This window comes from Hypanus sabinus, chromosome 1, assembly GCF_030144855.1.
Source record: "Hypanus sabinus isolate sHypSab1 chromosome 1, sHypSab1.hap1, whole genome shotgun sequence".
Lineage (NCBI taxonomy): Eukaryota > Metazoa > Chordata > Chondrichthyes > Myliobatiformes > Dasyatidae > Hypanus > Hypanus sabinus.
In genome coordinates this window covers 79,447,233-79,469,167 of record NC_082706.1, presented here as the reverse complement: position 1 = coordinate 79,469,167, position 21,935 = coordinate 79,447,233, and the positions used below count along the sequence as shown (strand labels likewise).

General features: G+C 39.1%; 1 protein-coding gene across 13 annotated transcripts in view; it reads left to right on the top strand.

Annotated features, from left to right (window-relative positions):
• Nucleotides 1–21,935, top strand: part of rims2a (regulating synaptic membrane exocytosis 2a) — a 1,025,605-nt gene that overhangs the window by 853,205 nt on the left and 150,465 nt on the right. For 3 of the 13 annotated variants that reach the window (XM_059971246.1, XM_059971253.1, XM_059971238.1), the window contains one exon: nt 19,821–20,062. The exons of 9 other annotated variants lie outside the window; for them this stretch is intronic. In XM_059971246.1, coding sequence (XP_059827229.1) covers nt 19,821–20,062 — 242 coding nt within the window. The remainder of the gene's footprint in view (nt 1–19,820; nt 20,063–21,935) is intronic. One more of the 13 variants, XM_059971230.1, reaches the window with a different exon arrangement.

Here is a 21,935-nt window from a genome sequence, read left to right as displayed (position 1 = left end):
TTCTTGGTTAGTAAGGGTGTCAAAGGTTATGGGAAGAAAGTATGAGAATGGGTTGAGTGGAAAAACAAAGCCGACTCAATGGGCCAAATAGCCTAATTCTGCTCCAATGGTCTTATGGTTTTACGGTCTAATTGGTGCTTAAGTTGATGGGACCAGTTGGAATGTTTACTTCCATATGGCAGGTGGAGTGGTCTTCCTCTTGACATCTCGTGCCCAAAGGAATCTCAGCTACCTCATGTAATGGTCAGCTGCACCATTGAAATATTGCAAGTAATTCCAGATATTTATTTATTATAGATTTCTAAGACAAAGAAATAAGCCAGAGATGATAGCCTATTTATGTTAAACCAAACCAGGCCTGAGGTGAAGCCACTCCATACAGGCAAAGTCTCCTTCTGCAATTCAGCCCACACGATATTTTCAGCTAACAACTGATATCGCTGATGTGTGCCATTTGCTTCCATGCATAAGAGTGTCATACACATACAATGCCACGTCACAATTTGTTATTGAGAGTTATACATTTATAGAAGTGAAAAGTTGTCACTTTTCAGATAAAATTATTGTAAAAGCCTTGTGCAATAAAATACCTATCCAAAACAATCTTTAAGTAGAGTTAGCACTGTTTTTCTAACAATAGTAAATACGTATTGTTATTGTATAGATGTTGTAAGTGCCATAGTTTTGAAAATTTATGTTAATTTATTACTGACTTGATTTTATTTTTTAGGAGAAATGGGATATTATCCATTTTTCATTTCATATAACTAATCTGATAATGGATCAGGAGAATGGATGCCTGAAACTGTAGCTTCAATATTTCTGTGAAAAAATAGCAGCCAATCCCAAAGCTTCTCTCATAACACTATCTCTCACAGCCAACAAGGTTGTAAAACATATTGTGAAATGTAAGTCAATGAAAACTGAGGAAATGCTTGTTGCCTAGCAACAACTGTATCTTCCTCTTTCACTTCCATGCAAAAATATCTTGCACTCAATGTCACGTAAATTGCTCATTTTGGAACTTTTCTCTATTGCTTTTGATTGTTACTTAAATATATATTGAAGAGAAACTGAAAAGAATTCATCACTAGTGGTTACACATTGAAATAATTGTGCAGGTTTGAATATACTGGCTTAGAAGAGACCCAATCAAATTAGTTAAAATTATGAATGGGAGTGGATGTATGAAATGGAAAACTAGTTCTTCCCACTCTATTTCCTGCTAGATTCTGTGGGAATTAAGCAGAAACATTTCACAATAGATCAGTAGATGAAGTTATCCATTGATTCGCATCCTCTTTTACTCCCCTTCCTGTTGCTATGCAGATCTCCAAGGGCCAGGCATTAGGTTTGCAGGTCCAGGTCACAGAATCATGTTTAGGATATTCTAAGTTTCTGCATCTGTCTCTTTTACAGAAAATGGGTATTTATCCCTAACAGTACCATTGGGCTGCTATTGTGGACAGTAGATACAAGACTTAGTTGATTAATATTAAGGTATTGTGAGAGTTCCTAGGAGTCTGGCATCAGCCTTTAATGTTTTTTTTGCTGATCAGTTAAACCTTTAGGAAAGGAACATCTTTGAGGGCTCTGGTACAGTTCTGTGTTGTCAGATGAAGTTGTGAAGGCAAAGATAATCTTCTTTTCAATCTTTTTATTGAATTTCATATATAAAAAAACATAATATAATAATAAATAGGTTATAAATGCATAAGACTTGAAATTGAATTAATAGTAGGATAACAATATCCTATTAAAATATCAACAGGAAAACATAGTACATTATCAATCAAGTCTATAATAATTATATGAAAAAAATAAAAATAATCATCAAAAGAAAAAGAAAAAATTATAAAAATACAGGCAAAAAATATAAAAAACAATACTAAACTAAACTAACATGGGCAATAATAACAGTTTATTTGTATATGATAGTGCCAAAAACTCCAGAACTCCATACCTGAACAAGGATAAGTAAAGAGAAGGTCTGGAAGAGGCCAAATTAATTCATATGAAAATGTCGAATGAACGGTCCCCAAGTTTCTTCAAATTTAATTGATGAGTCAAAAATAGTGCTTCTAATTTTTTCCAAGCTCAGAAAAGAAATAGTTTGAGAGAACCACTGGAACGTGGTAGGAGGATTTACTTCTTTCCAATTTTGTAATATAGACCTTCTGGCCATTAATGTTACAAAAGCAATCATTTGTCTAAAGATAATCTTCTGCCCCACTGGAAAGTCCAAAATGAATAGTGACCCTTGAACCCATGCTGACTTCCCCTCTTTACTCTTGGGTGGCATGGTATCATAGCAGTTAGCGCACAATGCCAGGGATGAGGGATCATTTCCCACCACAATCTGTAAGGAGTTTGTATGTTCTTCCTGTGACTGCATGGGTTTCTTCAGGCTGCTCTGGTTTTCCCCACATTTCAAAGATATACAGACCATGTTAGTGAGTTGTGGGCATGCTTTGCTGGTGCCAGAAGCATGGTGACACTTGTGGGCTGTTCCCAGCACCTTCTCGGACCATGGTGGTCATTGTTGCAAATGACACATTTCCCTGTGTGTTTTGATGTAGAAGTGACAGATAAAGTTAATCTTTAAGAGGAGAAGATGAACCTGACATACTATCTCTGTTAAAAAGCAGAAAACAGCAGACTAAAGCACATTGTCAATGTCATCAGCCCTAGGCCTGGAATGATTGAGGCGAAATAAAAAATTAAGACCTACTTTCCCATTTAGATGGTGGATTCCATCCATTGGCTGACCATCTGTCAGAAATCAGCACCCTCTCTTAATAAGTGATGTCTCTGCAGACAACTTTGCTTATCAAGTTCGACATACAGTATAATGACTGCTGCCTATGTACTGCAGCTGGATATACCATCCTTGTCAGATTTTACTCCTCATGATTCTGCTAGCACCTTGGTTTGATTTATAAACTACCCTGTCTGTATCATATTCAAAGTTCAATGTAAATTTTATATCAAAATACATATATGTCACCATATACAACCCAGTGATTCATTTCCCCCTGGGCAAATCTACAGAAATAGTAACTATAACAGAATCAATGAAAATTAACCAGAGTACAGAAAACAACAAACTGCAAAAGCAAATGTAAATAAATAACAAAAACATGAGACGATGAGATAAAGGAGCTCTTTATCTCATTATATCATGTCCTGTTATTTATTTAAAGTGACTCTAAGGTTGTGGGAACATCTCAATGGATGAGTAAGTGAGTGTAGTAATCCCCTTTTGTTCAGGAACCTGATGGTTGAGGGGTAGTATCTGTAGTTGAACCTGGTGGCTCAAGTCCTGAGGTACCTGTACGTTCTACCTGATAGTAGCAGTGATAAGAGAGCATGCTTTGGGTGGTGGGGTTCACACATAATGGATGCTACAACAGGGTTTCATGTAGATGTGCTCAACATTTGGGAGAGCTTTACCTGTGATGTACTAGGCCAAATCCACTACCTTTTGTAAGATTTTCTATTCAAAGGCATTGGTGTTTCCAAAACCAGGCCATGATACAGCCAGTCAATACACTCCCCACTACAAAACTATACTACTCTGTCAAAGTTTTAGATGTCATGCCGAATCTCCACAGGCTCCTAAGGAAGTAGCAGACTTGTAAGACCATAGAATCTCCACAGGCTGCTAAGGAATATTGAAGCCCTATGGAATGGTCATCATTGTAGCCACTTAATATGTCTGAAAATATATACTGAGTATGAAACCTCAACCCAAGTTGCAACAATTTCTGAATTATTTACCTAATGTTAACCATCTTACAAATGAATATTGGCAGCTATCTCTTTTGAACTGAAATCCAGACCAATCATCAACAAATATGTATGCAACTGAGTGCTGGCAATACTCTGAAAATAGAACAGGTTGAGAATGGAGTGGGTGGGGAGAGAGGGTCAAGGGCAGGTTGCTGTTTTCCAGATGTTAAGATTTTCCTTGTCTGATTAAATAACAAGTGTGAGCTGGATTATTGCAGCCCAGTTTGTTAAAGCTGTTGGACAGTCAGCTTTGTCTGAGAACTGATGTCGTCAAGTGCTTAATTATGGTCTGCCTGCAGGACCTGCTTCCTACTGCATTGAACTGAAACCCAGTGAAAACAGAAAATGTTCTCAGTGACTCAATTTTTATAGAAAAAGAATAATATATTTTGTTTATTATCCTCAAATCATCACCAAGTCTTTTGTTAAAATATAATCCATGAATTGGATTGTATTATATGATACTGGCAATTTACAATAACTCCTAACACAGATAGATCATACACAAGGAAATCTGCAGATGCTGGAAATTCAAACAACAACACACACAAAACACTGGTGGAACACAGAAGGCCAGGCAGCATCTATAGGGAGAAGCGCTGTCGGCGTTTCGGGCCGAGTCCTGATGAAGGGTCTCGGCCTGAAACGTAGACAGCGCTTCTCTCTATAGATGCTGCCTGGCCTGCTGTGTTCCACCAGCATTTTGTGACAGATAGATCATGCTATGAGAAAGCATGATGTATCATTAGCTATAGAGCAGTAAGAGAATCTCAGGCAGGTATTGTTAATTTGTTTTTACTTAATGAGGTTGGACTGTATAAGCAAAAAACAAATGATCTGCAAATAATGAAAATATAAAATAAGCCAAAAATGCTATTAAACACAACAGATCAGATAGAACCTAGAGAACAGAGAATTGCCTTTGGGACTGCCTTACCTGGTGTGGACAGGATAGGATTGCAGCGAAAGGAATTTGGATTTGTTACTCCCTGTTAACCAGCTTTCTTTCAGGTGTGCTCCTTATTGGCCAAGTAGGACACTTGCAGGAAGAAGGCACTGTTTAACAATTTAGATTAGGCCCAATGAAGAAATCAGCATTCATGTTGAAATTCCAAGTGAATCCTTGAATGTAAGATGGCAAGGGCCTGCAGGGGCCCAAAAGATAAAATAAAAATAGTTGAAATGTTGAACTGAAATATTGATTCTCTGTCTCCAAAGATGCTAACTGACTGGCTTATCATGAATATTTTCTACTTTTATTTCCGATTTCCAGCATTTGTACTTTCCTGCCTTTCAGGCGAAAGAATGTTTTAAATGTGTCTTTCAGCTTTCCTTGTTGGCTAGTGACCATCCATTCCTCAGAATGAATCCTTGTACCAACTAGCCTTAAATAGTGTCTTCACTTGAATTCTCAAACCTCTTTGATCCTCTCCAATTTCTAGTTTCTCATCATTTAAACAATACTGACTTATCTTATGCAGTCCTAATCTTAACCCTGACCTCACAGTTAGATTAGAACTATGGCAAATAGATATTTTATTCAAAGTCTCAAAAACCAGATTCCAGATAGTTAATTCCTGTTAACACAAGCAGTAGTTGAATGTTGCACAAGTCTGGGGTTGGGGGTTGGATCTTGGCTGTGGATATCAGACCCATCCCAGAGCACCACAAGAATGCAGTGCCAATCTACACCTTCTCATGACAACATGGTTTTCTCAAAGGAGAAAGGAATGTGGATAAGGAAGAGGATTAAGTCAGTGATGCTAGTTTACTTCAGTTTATAAATTGGAAGAGCTTGTAGATTAGGAAGATGAATCAGAATGAGAATCAGATTTATTATCCAATGTCATGAAATTTGTTGTTTTGCAACAGCAGTACAGTTACTAGACGTAGAAAGTTACTATAAGTTAGAAACAAATAAATAAATTGTACAAAAGGGGAATATCAAGGTAATGTTCATGAGTTCATAAACTTCGGAAATTTGAAGCTGGAAGGGAATGGACTGTTCCTAAAGCACTGAGTGTGGCTCCTGTATCTCCTCACCAATGAGTGACAAGCAGAGGGTGTATCCTGGAATCTGAGGGTCGTTAATAATGGATGCAATCTTCTTGAGGCACTGCCTTTAGAACATGTCCTTGACAATGTGGAGAGTCATGCTCATGATGGAGCAGCTGGGTTTACAATCCTCTGCAGCCTTGTTCAATCCTTTGATAGAATCCTTCGTTCAATCAGTGATAGAACCAATCAGGATGCTCTCCACCATTTGCAACATTCTTTGATGACATACCAAATCTGCTGAGACTCCGAATGAGGTAGAATAGGTGTACGTACATCACAATTGCATCAACACGCTGAGCCCAGGACAGATGCTCTGAGATATTGATCACCCGGATCTGGAATTTCACTGCTGTTCCTTCAATGAGGACGGGCGTGTGTTCTTTGGACTTCCCTCCCTGAAGTCCACGATCAAATCCATGACTTAATCTTACTGGTGTTGAGTGCAAGGCTGTTAGATCAACTAGCCAATCTATCTCAGTCCTGTATGCTTCCTCTCATTATTTGAGATTCTGCCAACAACAGTAGTGTTGTTGGTGAATTTATGGACAGCATTTGAGCTGTGCCTAGCTACAGAGTTTTGAGTGTAGAGAGAGCAGAGCAGTGGGATAAACACACATTGTGCAAGTGTGCCTATGTTGATTGTTAGCCAGGAGAAAATGATAATACTGATCTACACCGATTGTAGTCTCCAAATAAGGAAGCAGTAGATCCAGTTTAAAAAGGGAGGTATGAAGGCCCAGGTTTCAAAGCTTGTTGATGAATACTGAGGGGAAGATGGTGTTCAATACTGAGTGTAATCAACTGTAGTCTCATATAAGTATTTTTGTTGTCCAGCAGGAGAGATAGTGATGCTGCATCCACTGCGGACCTAATTTACAGTGGGTCCAGATACTCACTCAGGCATGACTTAATTCTAGACCAACCTCTCAAAGCACTTCGTCACAGTCATTACGAGTACTGCCAGGCAATAGATGATGCACAGCAACATTTTTCAGGCTGCACACTAAACTTCTAGCTATACCTCTTTTGAACTATAATCGCTGCAATCTGCAGCCAGTATTTTTCCTTGAAGTAACATACTTTTAAACCAGCCTAACGAACCAGATATTTTACAATCTTCTAAAGGACTTGGCAGACTTATCTCTCAGGAATGCACCTTTAAGCAGAGGAAGGCACATTGCCACGGCCAGAAGGACTCCAGCCAGACCAAAACACTGGGGTAAGAAACTTCCTCTACCTAGAGCAAATGTACAGTCTCTGGGGAGCAAGACTGAAGACCTAAGGGCAAAATTGTTGTATCGGAAGGAAATGAGGAATTGCTGCATTCTGTGTTTCATACAGACATGGCTCTCTCCAGACAAGCCAGATAGGTCAGTAACAGCTGATGGCTTTTCAATGCACTGGATGGACCAGACTGCTGATTAGGAGAAGGCAAAAGACGAGGGGTCTGTATTTCATGATGAACATTTTTTTGTGGTGCTTGAACACTGTGGTCTTGATGCACTCTTGTTCTTTCAACCTGGAACATCTAATGATTGATTAAGTGCCAATCATTCTACTGACCTAAAGGGTTCGGTTCTGTAATCCTGACCACAGTTTACATACTGCCAAAGTACAATGTTCAGTTCCTGAGTGCCGCTATCAGCAAACAAGAAACAGACTACCCCCAATGCTTTTCAAATCATCGTTGGGGACTTTAATCAGGCTTGCTTGAAGAAATATAATTGAGCAACTAACATCAACGTATCATCTGCAACACCAAGGGCCCAAACACACTCAAGCACTGCTACACTACCATAAAGATCTCTGGAGCACATTTTGGAAATCTGACCATTTGTCTGTTTTCCTCTTACCTGAATACAGGAAGAGGCTAAAGAACAAGTTCCAGAAGCAAGGAAAAATTAAGAGGTAGTATCTGGAGGCAAGGTGTGGCTAGCAGGTTGCATCGAGTCAGTGGACTAGGCAGTGTTCAAGGACTCATCGGAGAATCTGAACAAAAATGCCATAGTGGTCATGGAATTTATAAAAATAGTCATAGACAAGTGTATCCCCAACAAGAAGCACTGGATAAACTATGAGATCTGCAACCTGCTGAGGGCCAGATCAGTAGCATACAGGTCTGGCAACCAAGTAAGATAAAAAAAAAGGTCCAGGTATGATCTCTGGAAAGCTAACTCACATGCGAAGTGGCAAACTTGACTAAACTTCAAGTGGACTAAACTTGAATCACTGATGGATGCTCAATAGCTGTGGCAGAACTAGAATGCTATCAGCTCTACAAAGCAGAACCAAGTAACATAAGTGACAAAAAGGTTTAGCTCCCAAATGAAGTCAGTGCCTTTTACGCTCACTTTGACCATCAAAACATGGAGGCACCTTCACAAACACCCACAGCCTTTGATGACCCTGTGATTTCAGTGGTCCAAGGCCATTATGAGAACATCCTTCAGGAAGGTGAACCCATGGAAAGCATACGTCACACATGGGGTACCTGGTCGAGAACTAAAGACCTGTGCTGATCAACTGGCAGAAGTGTTCACTAAGATCTTTAACATCTCACTTCAGCAGTCTGAGGTAACCACCTGCTTCAAGCAGCTTTCAATTATACTAGTGTCTAAGAGGAACTGGGTAACCTGCCTCAATGATGATCGTGCAGTAGCTGTTACATCCACTGTGATCAGGTGCTTTGAGAGGCCGGTGATGAAACATATCAATTCCTGCCTGAGAAGTGACTTGGATCTGCTCCAATTTGCCAACAGGACACAGCGGATGTCATTTCATTGGCTCTTCGCTCGACACTGGAACATCTGCACAGTGAAGATGCATATATCAGTATGCTCTTCATTGACTACAGTTTCAATACTACCATCCACTCAAAACTAATAAATAAGCTTTAAGACCTGGGTTTTATTACCTCCTTGTCCAACGGGATCCCCAATGTCCTCAATATACCAGTCAGTTTGGATTGACAACAACATTAACCCCGCAATTACGATCAGCACAGGTCACCACAAGGCTGTGTGCTTAGCCCCCTGCTCTACTCACTTTATACTTATGACTGTGAAGCTAGGCAAACCTCCAATACCATATTTAAGTTTGCTGATAACACCACTATTGTGGGCCAAACCAAAGATAGTGATGAATCAACAAGTAGGAGGGAAATTGAAAACCTAGCTGAGTGGTGCCACAACAGTAGCCTCTCAATCAATGTCATCAAAACCAAGGAGCTGATTACTGACTTCAGGAGGAGGAAATGAGAGGTCCATGAGCTGGTCGTCAATGGGAAATCAGAGGTGGAGAGCGTAAGCAACTTTAAATTCCTCAATTTTATCATTTTAGAGGATCTGTTCTGAGTCCAACAAGTAAGTGCTGTTACAAAGAAAGCCGAACAGTGCCCATAATTTCTAAGAAGTTTGTGAGATTTGGCATGATATTTAAAACTTTGACAAACTTCTAAAGTGTGGTGAAGAGTGCATTGACTGGCTACATCGCAGCCTGGTATGGAAACATGAATGCCCTTGAATGAAAAAACCTACTAAAAGTAGTGGATATGGCCCAGTCCATTATGGGTAAATCCCTCCCCACCATTGAGCACATCTACATAGAGTGCTGTCACAGGAAACCAGTGTCCATCATCAGGGACCCCACCATCCAGGCCGAGTTCTGCTCTTCTCATTGCTGCCACCAGGAAGGAGGTACAGGAATCCCAGGACCCACACCAGCAAATCTGGGGACAATTATTACCTCTCAACCATAAGGCTCTTGAACCAGAGGGGATAGCTTCTCTCAACTTCACTCAGCCCATCTCTAATCTGTTTCTAGAACCTATGGACTCACTTTTAAGCACTCTTCACCTCATGTTCTTGACATTTATTGCTTGCCTATTTATTATTATTATTAATAATAATATTTATTTTTCCCTTTCTTTCCATATTTGCACCATTTGTTGTCTTTTGCACATTGGCTGTGTGTCCATCCTGTTGGGCCAGTCTTTCATTGATTCTATTGTGGTTCTTGTATTTACTGTGAATGCCTCAAGAAAATTAACTTTGAACTTTGATCGTCATTGAGGAAATTCACCCTGCTCCTCTTGGGCACCAGTAAGATTGCTGCCCTTTTGAAGCACGTGGGAAACTTCGACTACAGCAATGAAAAGTTGAAGATGTCCATAATCATTCCAGATCGTTGTTCAGCATAGGTTTTTAGTACCCTGCCCAGGTACCCCCTTAGGGCCTGGTACATTGTGAAGATTTTGGAAGGTTAATTCCATGCACCTTTTCTTGAAAAGGATAGGATGTTATGCCAGTAATCTGTTTAGATATTGAGCTGTCGGAGTTGAATGAACTGGTATTACATGTAGTCTGTAAGATGTAGTATGAAGCCTATAGCCATGCTTATTTTTTGAGTGACTGATGTAGCGTAGTGGTTAGCACGATGCTACTACAGCTCAGGGCATCAGAGTTTGGAGTTCTGTTCTGGTGTACTCTGAAAAGAAGTTCCTACGTCCTTCCTGGGTGTACATGGGGTTCCTCTGGGTGCTCTTGCTTCTTCCCACAGTCCAAAGAAAAATTGGTTAGTAGGTTAGTGGCCCATTGTAAATTGTCCTGTAATTAGGCTGGGGTTGAATTGGTGGGCAGGGCTCAGTGTGCCAGAAAGGCCTGTTCCACACTGTATCTCTGAATTTAAAAAAAATAGATTATTCACAGGCAGTGTGAGTGAACTCATCAGTTTCCCTGCTGATGGTGAGCATCTTCTTGGCCTTCGGTAATATCTTTGTTAATGTTGATAGGGATGTTCAGCTGCCATTGCCCTTTAGAGTGTAGAGGAAACTAGAGTTGGAGATGCTTTGGAAGAAACTTCAATTAGTAACTGTTGTGAACTGGTAGATGGTATGTGCTGCTAAAGAGTGTAAGGTGGAATTTCAGGTGAAATTCAAGGAGTTTTATTCTGATGACATTGACAGTCTTGCATGGTTTGGAGCTGCATTCATGTAGGTAACGAAGATTCTTCCTATCTGTGCTCCTTAATGGTAGAAAGGCTTTTCTGTTCCTCTTGCCTCATGAAAAGTATTGCAAAAAGCACAACTTCAGGAGACAAGAGTCTTCACCTTTGTTTATCTGACAGTATTCAAAAACCTGGGAAGCCAGATTGGGGATTGTGACATTTAAATAAGCAACTTCATTAATATATTTAAATCTTGCTGCTGAAGCACATTTGGGTGCCTCATTCTGCTAAATCAGCAACATTTGAATATGTTGATGAAGTGCCTCTACATGGTTGGAATATTTCCTGTTTCAGAAGGTTGACACCCTTTTTGTCCATTAGGATTTAATGGGGAAACAATGTTTTCCTATGAAGAAGATTTTCTGTGTTCTCCTGTGACTATTAAGGATCTCAAGGCTTTATTTTTTTGACCGAGTCTTGCGTGAAGTTGTATTTAACTGCAAAGCCACAGAAACTGTTGCCATGGGAATAGTTAATTTATACAACTGTCCTGGAGGCAATCCAACCAAGCTTAGAAATTATAACCACATATTTCACATCGACTCAGTATGCAGCATATTACAGTGACTCAGATGATAGATAATTGAGTTGTAAGTAAACTGCGTGACTGTCCATGGAGTTTGATTTTATCACATGTATGTTCTTTCTACAATCATTGTCCACTGAATATATATATAAAAGGTCTTCTACTGCCGTAGCCACTTCAAGGTTTGACATGTGCTTTCAGAGATAGCTACTGATGTAATACACAGTTATTTGAATTTCTGTCACCTTTCTGTCAGCTTGAATCAGTCTGACCATTCTCCTCTCTCCTCTCTCATTAACACGGCATTTTCACACAGAACTGTTGTTCATTGGGTTTTTTTAAATTATTTTTTCACATAATTCCCTGTAAACTCAGGAGATCAGCAGTTTCTGAGATACTCAAACCAACCTATCTGGCACCAACACACATTCCACAGTCGAAGTCACTTCTTCCCCATGCTGATGTTTGGTCTGAACAACAACTGAACCTCTTGACTATGCCTGCATGCTTTATGTATTGAGTTGCCTCCACGTGATTGACTGATTAGCTATTTGTATTAACAAGTGGGTGTACAGGTGTAGCTAATACAGTGGTCACAAAATGTATATTCAGTATTAATATGTTTGGCAGTTCATATAACAGCCCAAAACATATCATTTCTTTCTGGACATGAGATGTGGACTCAACCTGAATTTAATCATTGATCTAAAACAGGGGTTCCCAACCTGCAGTCCACGGACCTCTCAGTTAATGGTAAGGCTCATTGGCATAAAAAGGGTTGGAAACCCCTGATCTAAAAGTTACTTAATTTAAAACTGTGAGAATTATGAGACTTAAAATAGAGGCAGAGTTCTGCTCTTTAAACAGCTCCAAGGTTCATCTTATGTTTGAGTAATTCAAGCATTTCAGAGTTCCCCTGTGGTTGCCATTGACATCAATTTATTTCTAGTCCAATCCTCAAATTGTTTTAATTTTGCTTTCCTTTGCCTCAATTTTCCTGCTTAATTTTGCTGATCTTCCTAGACCTCACTTAATTTTCCAAGGAACAAATACTGCTATATATCATTTTTAACTGTTGGGAAAAGCATGTATCAGAAGGCACAAATGCAATAAGGGACTCTGCTGAATGGATGGTTCCTGTCTGCAATTATGTAAACTCATTTATTGCCATGGAAATACCAATAAAATTTCTATCAAAAGCCTTTATCTATCAAGGCATGTATTTTTTAAACATTCACAAGTAATAATGGTTCAGATTTTCCTATCTGGGTGCATTGTCTGCATCCAAAGCTTCCATTCCCATTTCCTCAAACTTATTTTGTCTGTTATGGAGGGCAGTGCTACTGACCCTGAACTTCCCCTAACTCATCTTTGAATATGGAATCTTTTTCTGTCTAACTGAGAAAGCAGATGGGCCATATGGTTATGTCAACTAAAACACTCCAACTGCAATTATGCTGCCCCCTTTTGTTTAAATTACATTCACCTCACTGCAAAAGGATTGGAACCTACAACTTCTTGGCTCAGGGATGAACAACCGACCAAAAGTACATTCTTTTTTAGCATTACTGACTAGCTCACTGCACAATTTCTGTTTACCATAACATCCCTTACATCACTTTTAGTTTTAGAATGGAGATGAGGAGGAATTTCTTTAGCCAGAGAGCAATGAATCTGCGAAATTTGTTGCCACAGGTGGCTGTGGAGACCAAATCATTAGGTATATTTAAGGCAGATGTTGATAGATTATTGATTGGACAGGGCATGAAGAGATATGGGGAGAATATAGGAGAATGGGGCAGAGAGGGAAAATGGATCAGCTATGATGAAATGGCAGAGAAAATTCAATAAGCCAAATAGCCCAAATCTGCTACTATAGCTTGTGGTCTTATGGTGTTACAGCTAATTCAGGATTTACTTCCCCGACAGTAGCCTTCTCTTCAGGTCAGAATCAAAACACTTATCAATAAAATTCACTGACATTTGCTTATTCTCTGTAATACATGCAAAATGCTGGAGGAACTCAAGAAGTCAGGCAGCATCTATGGAGAGGAATAAGGAGTCAGCTTTTCAGGCTGAGACCCTTCATTAGAGTCCTTACATCACTACTTGCTTTCCACTACTTTTAGGCATTGAATTGCTCTATGAAACTAGTCTGTCTATCTCTATTCCCTAATATTTTAAGAGAAACTTTAAAAAAAGTCTTCATCCAGATGGTCAGGAGCAGATTTGATCTGAAAAGGCAGTTTTGCATTGTGCTTTTTATCTCAAAATGGCTGAAAACTGTTTATTCTCTGAGTAGTGGCAATAATTTTTCAACAAAGAAAAACACATGTCAAACTTAATCATTGGATATCCATACTGTGCTTGTGTAAGTAACTGATATTCATTTCTTTCACTTCTGACATCAGATCATCATCCTATCGTCATTATGTGCTGTGTCATATGACATGGGTGATCATGGTTTTCCATCTGTTTTTAATCTGAGAAGTTCTGATAAGTTCTACCAAACTTTTGCTTGTACATCTCTTGCTGCAGCTCATGAATGCCATGTGCTGTTGACTGTGACTTTATTCTTTCATCAGTTTTTCCCATCACTGCAAGATGTTCCAGCTTCTCTTTTCTCAGTACGTGTCTCAGAAATTCCAGCTGCCACTTCCTGACTGATGACTCTCTTCCTATTCCAGCTTTTCACAACACTTCCTCATTTTTTTACTCTGTCCTTCCACGATATTTTCATCATTCTTCTCCAAAAGCACATTTCTACAGCTTTGAGCTCATCCAACATCAAAGTGAATAGGTCTTTATTAGCAGTATTAAAGCAAATGGGTTTTTATTAGCAGTATGGAAGCCACCTGATTTCCATCCCATTGAAGCTAGGTATCTATGTCTGAAATGCAGCACAGTAGCAAGCCTGTCCAGCCCACTGTACACTGCCTAATTGTGTTTAATTGACTTATGAACCTGGATGTCTTTGGAATGTGGGAGGAAACCAGAGCACCAAGGGGAAACCAACATAGTAATGGGGAGAATATGCAAACTCCTTTCAGAAAGAGGCAGAACTGAATCTGGATTGCTAGCACTGTAATAACATTACACTAACTGCTACACTACCGTGTCTATGCTTGGCCCATATCCATGTAAAGCTTTCCTTATCCATCTACTGGTCGAAAAGTCTTTTTTGTAATTATACCCATCTTTATCACTTTCTATGTCAGCATGATTTTATATGCTTCTGTAAGGTCACCACTCAGTCTCCTCTGTTCCAGTGAATAAAGCTCCTGTCTATCCAGTCTCTCCTTGTAACGCCAGTCCTGGTAAAATCCTTGTGAATCTCTTCTTCATCCTTTTCGTATTAGTGGCATCCTTCCTAAAGCTGGGTGACTAGAACTGCACACAGTACTCCAAGTGTGATCAAACCACCATCTTATACAACTGTGACGTGATGCCTGAACACTTGTACTCAGTGCCTTGATCGATGAAGGCAAGTGTGCTAGATGCCTTTTTCACCCCCTCCCCACCCAATCTGTGTCACCACTTTCAGAGAACTAAATACCGCTACCTCTGGGTCTCTCTCCTACAATACTTTCCAGTGCCCTCTCATTTACTGTGTAAGTCCTACCCTGGTTTAACTTACCAAAATGCAATACTGTACATTTGTTGAAGTTAAATTCCATCTACTTCTCAGCTGATCTAAATCCATTTGTAATCTTAGATACCTTTCTTCACTGTCCGCTATACTACCAATTTTGATGTCATCCACAATATCCTAATAATGTGTTCCTAATCATAATACTCTCATCCAAATTCCTAAAATAGATGCCAACCAACAATACACCCAACAACAATCCCCTGGGCACACCACTGGTCACAGGCCTCCTGTCTGAAAAACAGCCCTCCACTGATGCCCTCTGATTGCTACCACCAAACCTATTTTGTATTCAAGTGGCTAGCTCACTTTAGATCTAACCTTCTTAGCCAGCTGTCCACTTAGTACCTTGTCAAAGGTGTTGCTAAAGTGCGGTGTAGACACCACTTAAAGCCATGCCCTTGTCAGCCTTCCTGATCACTTGTCAAAAATTCAAATCCATGATCTCCCATATAGAAAGCAATACTGACTAACTTGATCAATCTTTGCCTTTCTAAATACAGATAAATCTACTCTCTCAGAAGCCCATCGCATCACTGATGTTTGGCTCACCATTGCTCTTGCTGCATTTCTTAAATAAAGATACAATAACTGATTTTCCAGTAGCTTGCTCATGGCTAACAATGATACAGATATGCCTGCTAGGCCTCCATTCCTTCCCTGGCTTCCCACAATATCTTATGATATATTTAGTCAGGAACTTTGCCACCTCTCAGGGATTTATGAAGTCAAGCATTTCTTTAGAGACGTGATGTATTTCAGGTTATTACTGTTCTCTTCCTTGAATTCCCTACCTTCTGTAATCTTCTCCATATTAAATACAGATGAAAAATATTCATTTAAGACCTTCCCCATTTCCCATATCTCTACACAAAAACAGGCGTTCTCTCCTTCATTATCCTTTTGCTCTGAATATCTTCACAGCATCTCTCAGGAATCTCCTTTATCTTATCTGCCAAAATTATTTGATTTATTTGTCCTCCTGATTTCCCTCTTAAGTAAACTCCTACTTGATGTATGTTTGTTGACAGTAGGTAGTGTGTCGCATTACCCTTCTAAAAACACCAGGCGGGGATTAAAACTAGTATGGTGGCCACGCCTCATCAGTACAATTTCAATAATGGCCAGTGTGAAATGAGCATTAACCAGTTGAAAAAGGTGGAGAGTGGAAAGATTTCTACTTCACTTACAGAGCTGACTTGGAGGTCAGTGCAACAGGAGGGTCAAAAAACAACCAGAAGACTTACAGAGTCCTAAATGAACATTTCTGATGCCTGAAACATTAATGTCATATTAGCTCTTGGAGTGGCCCGCAACTGTTTCTTCCCGAATGGTTTGATCATCCCATTGGAAGTCAATTCTATGGTGCAACGCTGAAAATCCTGTTCACTTGAGAATAGATTGATGTGTCCTTGGATGAACAAAGGACTGTAGATTTTGGTCAGCTTTTTTTCATTGTCCCACCTTAAGTAGGCATTGTAGGTAGATTTTTGTCAATGCTTGCAAGTAGGAACTCAACCTTTTTTTTGGTGTGATAAATAGGTGATGTGTGCAATCTTCAAACCCAATTATAAAAAGGGAAATTGGCAAAACCCTGTTAAAAATAGTTCATGTATTAAAACTTTTAGCTGTGTGGAAACTGTGCCTGCAGAGATTGCAACTACCATGAAGCATGGGGAAGCTATCCGAACCATTAAGAACCTCTCTCCATGGAGTCATCGAACAGCTGCAGAAAAGCATGCCATGGAGTTGAAGTAAAGGGTAGGTTACATGTTTTCTATATGTAACCAACTCTCACCTCTCCTTCTGCTCACCAGGAAATGAACAGATTGAGTCCTATGCCTCAACTGGCATTGTGCCACTGGAAGGCATGGAGTCAACATCATACTGGCAGTGACTGCAGTGTGTAACTGTGCTGCAAATTATTCAGGAGGATTGCTAAAAATAACAGAACATCCAGCTATGCTATCAGAAATAGACTTGAGTAAAAACTGAAATAGACAGACAGCAGTTCAACGATGGAACAGTGTGATCCTTTATCACAGCACCCTGGCAATTTGCTGTGGTGTTTGTACATGAGTCATAAACATTGGGTGAGGGGTACACTATTAACATCCAATTTCTCCTAGTAAATGCTGAAATGTATACTCCATGCCGTGTGACATCAGTAAACGTGAATCTGACCTGGGTAAACTTCCAAATACATTGTTTATTTTTTATGGTGCCCTGTAGTGTTTTGGACAACCTTAGAATGATGGCTAATGGGTCCAAAGTGATTTCTAGTTTGATCTAACATGCAAAAATAATTTTACTTTCTAAATGTGAAGCTCATTAAGATATTACTGGGTTTTTTTTGTTTATGGTGTTCAATCATTTTGTTCAAATGATTTTTTTGAGCAAATTAAGAAGGGTGTGGGAATGTCAAGAGAAGGCGGAGCAAAACTTGACATATTAACCCAAATATTTTTACCTGATGTAGATAGTGATTGAAAAATGACATAATGAGTATGAACTTTTATGATATGAGCCATTGACAAATGCTAAGAAGAGTAGAATTCTGCTTCTTTATGCCTTTCCGGCCTCATGTTTCCTTACACAACAAAAGATGCAAGAAAAAGTGTGCAGATATCGTAGTACTTTACAAATTGAGGCTGATGGGAAGTTTGGCAGGTTGATCAAGTTTCAATTACTCTCTACACTGGTAGCCCTGAAAATTTTACATTCATGATTAACAGCAGTGCAGTAGGAATCAGGCTCTTGCCCCAGTAAATTGCTAAAAAAGATCCTAGACTGAATTCTTGAATATAAACCTAGCATTGGTAATACTGACCATAGACTGCTGCAAAAACAGATGATATACTAAAGCTTGTTAGGCAATAAATTCTGCCATACTTACTTGGTCTTGACTATATGCAGCTCCAGACCCAAAAGAAAATGATTAATTTAATCCATTTTATTCCCAAAACGTTGAACCCTGCTCACCTAAGGCACTTATTTTAACAGCATAGGTATTAGAAGCTGTCTTTACTGGTGAGATCCACAGTTAAACAACATGTGTACATTGACCCCATTGCTCCACAGGGACTAAACACAATGTCCATCCATCTGCACCTATTGCAGATAACTGTTGGGTAGAACTTTGTGATTCACCATAATTTCATTTCATACACGTGGCTTCTTGACTACCATTTTAGATAATTTCTTGGAATACATTCTACCATTCTGAATTTCTCAGTATTTGATAGATATATTTTGCATTTCATTGGAAGACTTAACATTATTAGAGGACAAGGGACCATGTTTGTTTCTGGACACTAGAACATTTTGATTGGCTAGCATATTGTATGGAATGAAGTATGATAAGGACAGAGGACTCTTCTGAGGGCAGTTGTGCTTCCATTAAACAGAGTTAGCTATGACTCTTCTAAATTGGTCAGAAATTGGTCAACGTGTTAGGTTTTCAAGAAGATCTTAGAGGAGGAGATGAAAGTAAAGCTGGGAAGTACAGAAAGGTTCAGTGATTGAATTCCAAACCCAAAGATTGCTGAAGACATGTCTGTCAGTAGTGGAGTAAAAGATGTCAGGGAAATATCAGAACAGAAGGAATGAAGAGATCCTAGAGGACTGTTATGCTGCATTAGGCTATGGGTTAGGAAGGAGTCTTGTTATAAAAGGATTTGAAGAAGGCTGTGAGATACTGAAACTGAAGCACTGCCCAAGAAAGCAGGTTGAATGGATGTCAAATTTTGATGTTGTCAGGTTTTGGAAAGCTGTGAAGTGTGAGGCAATTCATGAAAACATTAGAATAGTCAGAAATAGGAGTAATAAAGCCAGAAATTATGGTTTTAACAGAAAGACAGCCACGGGTGAAAAAGGCTGATAATGTGGAAGAGGACATCAGCAGGTTTGGCAATGAAGAATATGTGTTGAAAACTTAGATCCAGGTCAAGTTGGATGCCATAATCTTAGTTTAAATGCAGGTAATCTCAGTGTTTAAGACTACAATTAACAAGGAGTTGTGCAAAAGGAACAGGGAAGAAAGAAAAAATATGGGATTTGAAATACTGTTTAGGTTCCTGATATATCATTAAACCAGATGGGATCATGCAGAGAAGCTGAGACTTCCCTGATTTATATGCCTGTCTGTACAACTCTGGATAATTCACCGAGCCATCACAACATCAAATAAACATTTGAACAAATTTTTAATGTTACTAAATTAGAATTTTGCAAGTTTCACAGACAGATATTCCCTTAAGGAATTATGAGCATGTTTTCTGATAAAGTTATCTTTTCTAAAAAAGGCCTTTGCAACCACTCCCCACTTTGTACTTCAGCTTCATATGATGGGTGAAAATATATTAATGTAAGTTTTGTGATTAGTAGGTCTTATACAGCTCCAAAGGATATCAGCAATGTATATGAGCCCCTGCACTACGGGCAATATATTTGCTTTGTTCTGTTGACTTAGACTGGGCTACATCCAAAATGACTGCTTATTTTCTGTATCAGCCTACTTATGAGATGACTGGAAGAATTACTGAAAAAAAACATCAACTGCTGCATGTATCTACAAAGTTTTCATTTGATTTTATTTGTCATTTCAATTACAATTAGACTTGCTTAAACCCGCTAGAGGAATGAGGGAAATGTTTTATCCTTGCTCAGCAATACCTTGAGCTGAATTGCTTTGTCCTCACATTTCCTAATCCCTCTAGTTGAAACCACTCTCCTTCCCCCCACCCCCTATATTTTCTGTCAATGTAACTTATCTGTACCAACGGCTCACAGTGTCTTTACATCTAAACTGCAAAGCAAACAGATGCCGACCTCAGGAAAGAATATGATGAAAAGCACCAGTGTGATCGGAGATATGTACAGCATAGAGAAGAACGATGGCAGCCAATCTGACACAGCTGTGGGCACTGTTGCCGCCGGTGGCAAAAAACGAAGATCCAGCATCGGCGCCAAAATGGTAGCTATCGTCGGTCTCTCGAGGCGTAGCCGCAGCACTTCACAGCTAAGTCAAACAGGTATGTGTAACTTCTTTTAAAGACTTTTATCAACATTGTGTGTGTTCTTCATAGCTACACAGGGAACATTCTAAATGCTGAAGATAATTTCTGGATCAGTTGCAAGCTAGTTACAGTAACAATTTCATTATATTTGTCCTGTTTTAAAGTTTTGAAAATAATAACAAATTCAAATAGCATTTAACTTGAGGTTTATTGGATACATTAAGCTCCAATTGTTGTAGTGGTTCTGATAGACAGCAGGTAATCAATGAGTGTAGAGTGCAACTTATTGTTTCAAAGTACCTTATCACCACAAGATTGAGTCTGGAATGAATCATGCAGGGATTATTTACAAAAGTGAAGATTACCTTTTGGATTGTAAGGAGACCCCTTTCAACCAATGTTGACACCTGCTATCAAACACAAGAAACCAAATTGAAATTGTTGTGGAGTTAGTGACTCCCCTTTAAATAAACCCCGGATATATGCAAATGTACCTTAAGTCCAGAATGTGCTGAGAGACATACAGAATGTCAACAATGGGGAATCCACCTCTCCTATCTCGGCCCGTCAAAACTGCCGCTGAAAACGTGACCCTACTTGCTTGAATGGGAATACTGGCCTTGTAAAAGGTAAGTGATCCAATTTCAGCCATTTTCTTCACATGTTTTGCTTTATTGTAATATTTTAAATGACTTTTTAGTGTTTCAATGTGTTTTTATTAATTTTCTTTAAAATAGTAATTTTCATTTTAATTGCAAAATGATAAGTGACAGAGTTCGGATGATAGCCAGAGACATTTTTCCCAGAGCAAAAATGGTTAATACAAGGATGCATAAGGTTCATGGAGCTAAGGAAAATAGAGATCTACGGGTAACCCTAGGTAATTTCTAAAGTAAGTACATGTTCAGCACAGCATAGTGGGCCGAAGAGCCTGTATTGTGCTGTAGGTTTTCTATGTTTCTATAATCTTAAGATGATTGGAGGAATGTTTAGCGGTGATGTTAGAGATAAGTTCTTTATACAGAGAGTGATGGGTGCATGGAACATCCTGCCGGGGTGGTGGTAGGGGCAGATACATTAGGGAAATTTAAGAAACTCTTAGATGAGAACATGGAGATAGAAAAATGGAGGGGTATTTAGGGGGATAAGGTTTAGATTGATCTTAGAATGTTGGCACAATATCTTGTGCCGAAGGGTCTATACTGTGCTGTAATGTTCCATGTTCTTCATTAACTACCTGTAACATATTTTAAATGCCCTTGAAAATTACAAACATCTAAAGAAAGTCACAAAGCCTTAACTAACTGACAGGAGGTATAATTCCACTTCCAGACTTTCCTTCTGTCAAGGTTTATTGTAGTGATCTAGGAGTTTGACTGGACTATGCCACCCAAGGCTGGGTTGCCATGGATGCTTCACTACAGGCTGTTGAACACAGCCTGGGTACAGGGCAGGGGATCACTCTCTTATCCAGCCCAGAGAAGTGATTGCATAACTGGTACTTGTCCAAAGGATACATTGAATCCAGTTGGAATTGGCTCTGAATTTATTATATATTATTAGTTCTGAATGTACTTGAAAATTGCCTCCACTAAGGGCCATCTCTACTTTATTGATGAGTTTTAAGATAACACTGAAAATAAAATGTGCTTCATTATTTGGAAATATAGATTTAAGAATGCAAATTATTAATAGAATTGTATATGTTTCCTTGCAAACTTGAGGAAAATTATCTAAAGAAAATGTCTTAATCCATATTGTATATCAATCAGTGATTCTAATGTGAAAATATATTAAGTCAAAGGAGTATTTATAATTGTGTGAAAATGGGTGAAACTGAATAGCAATTACAAATAATTTCTTGGTAAAGCAGATAAAGCATTTAACA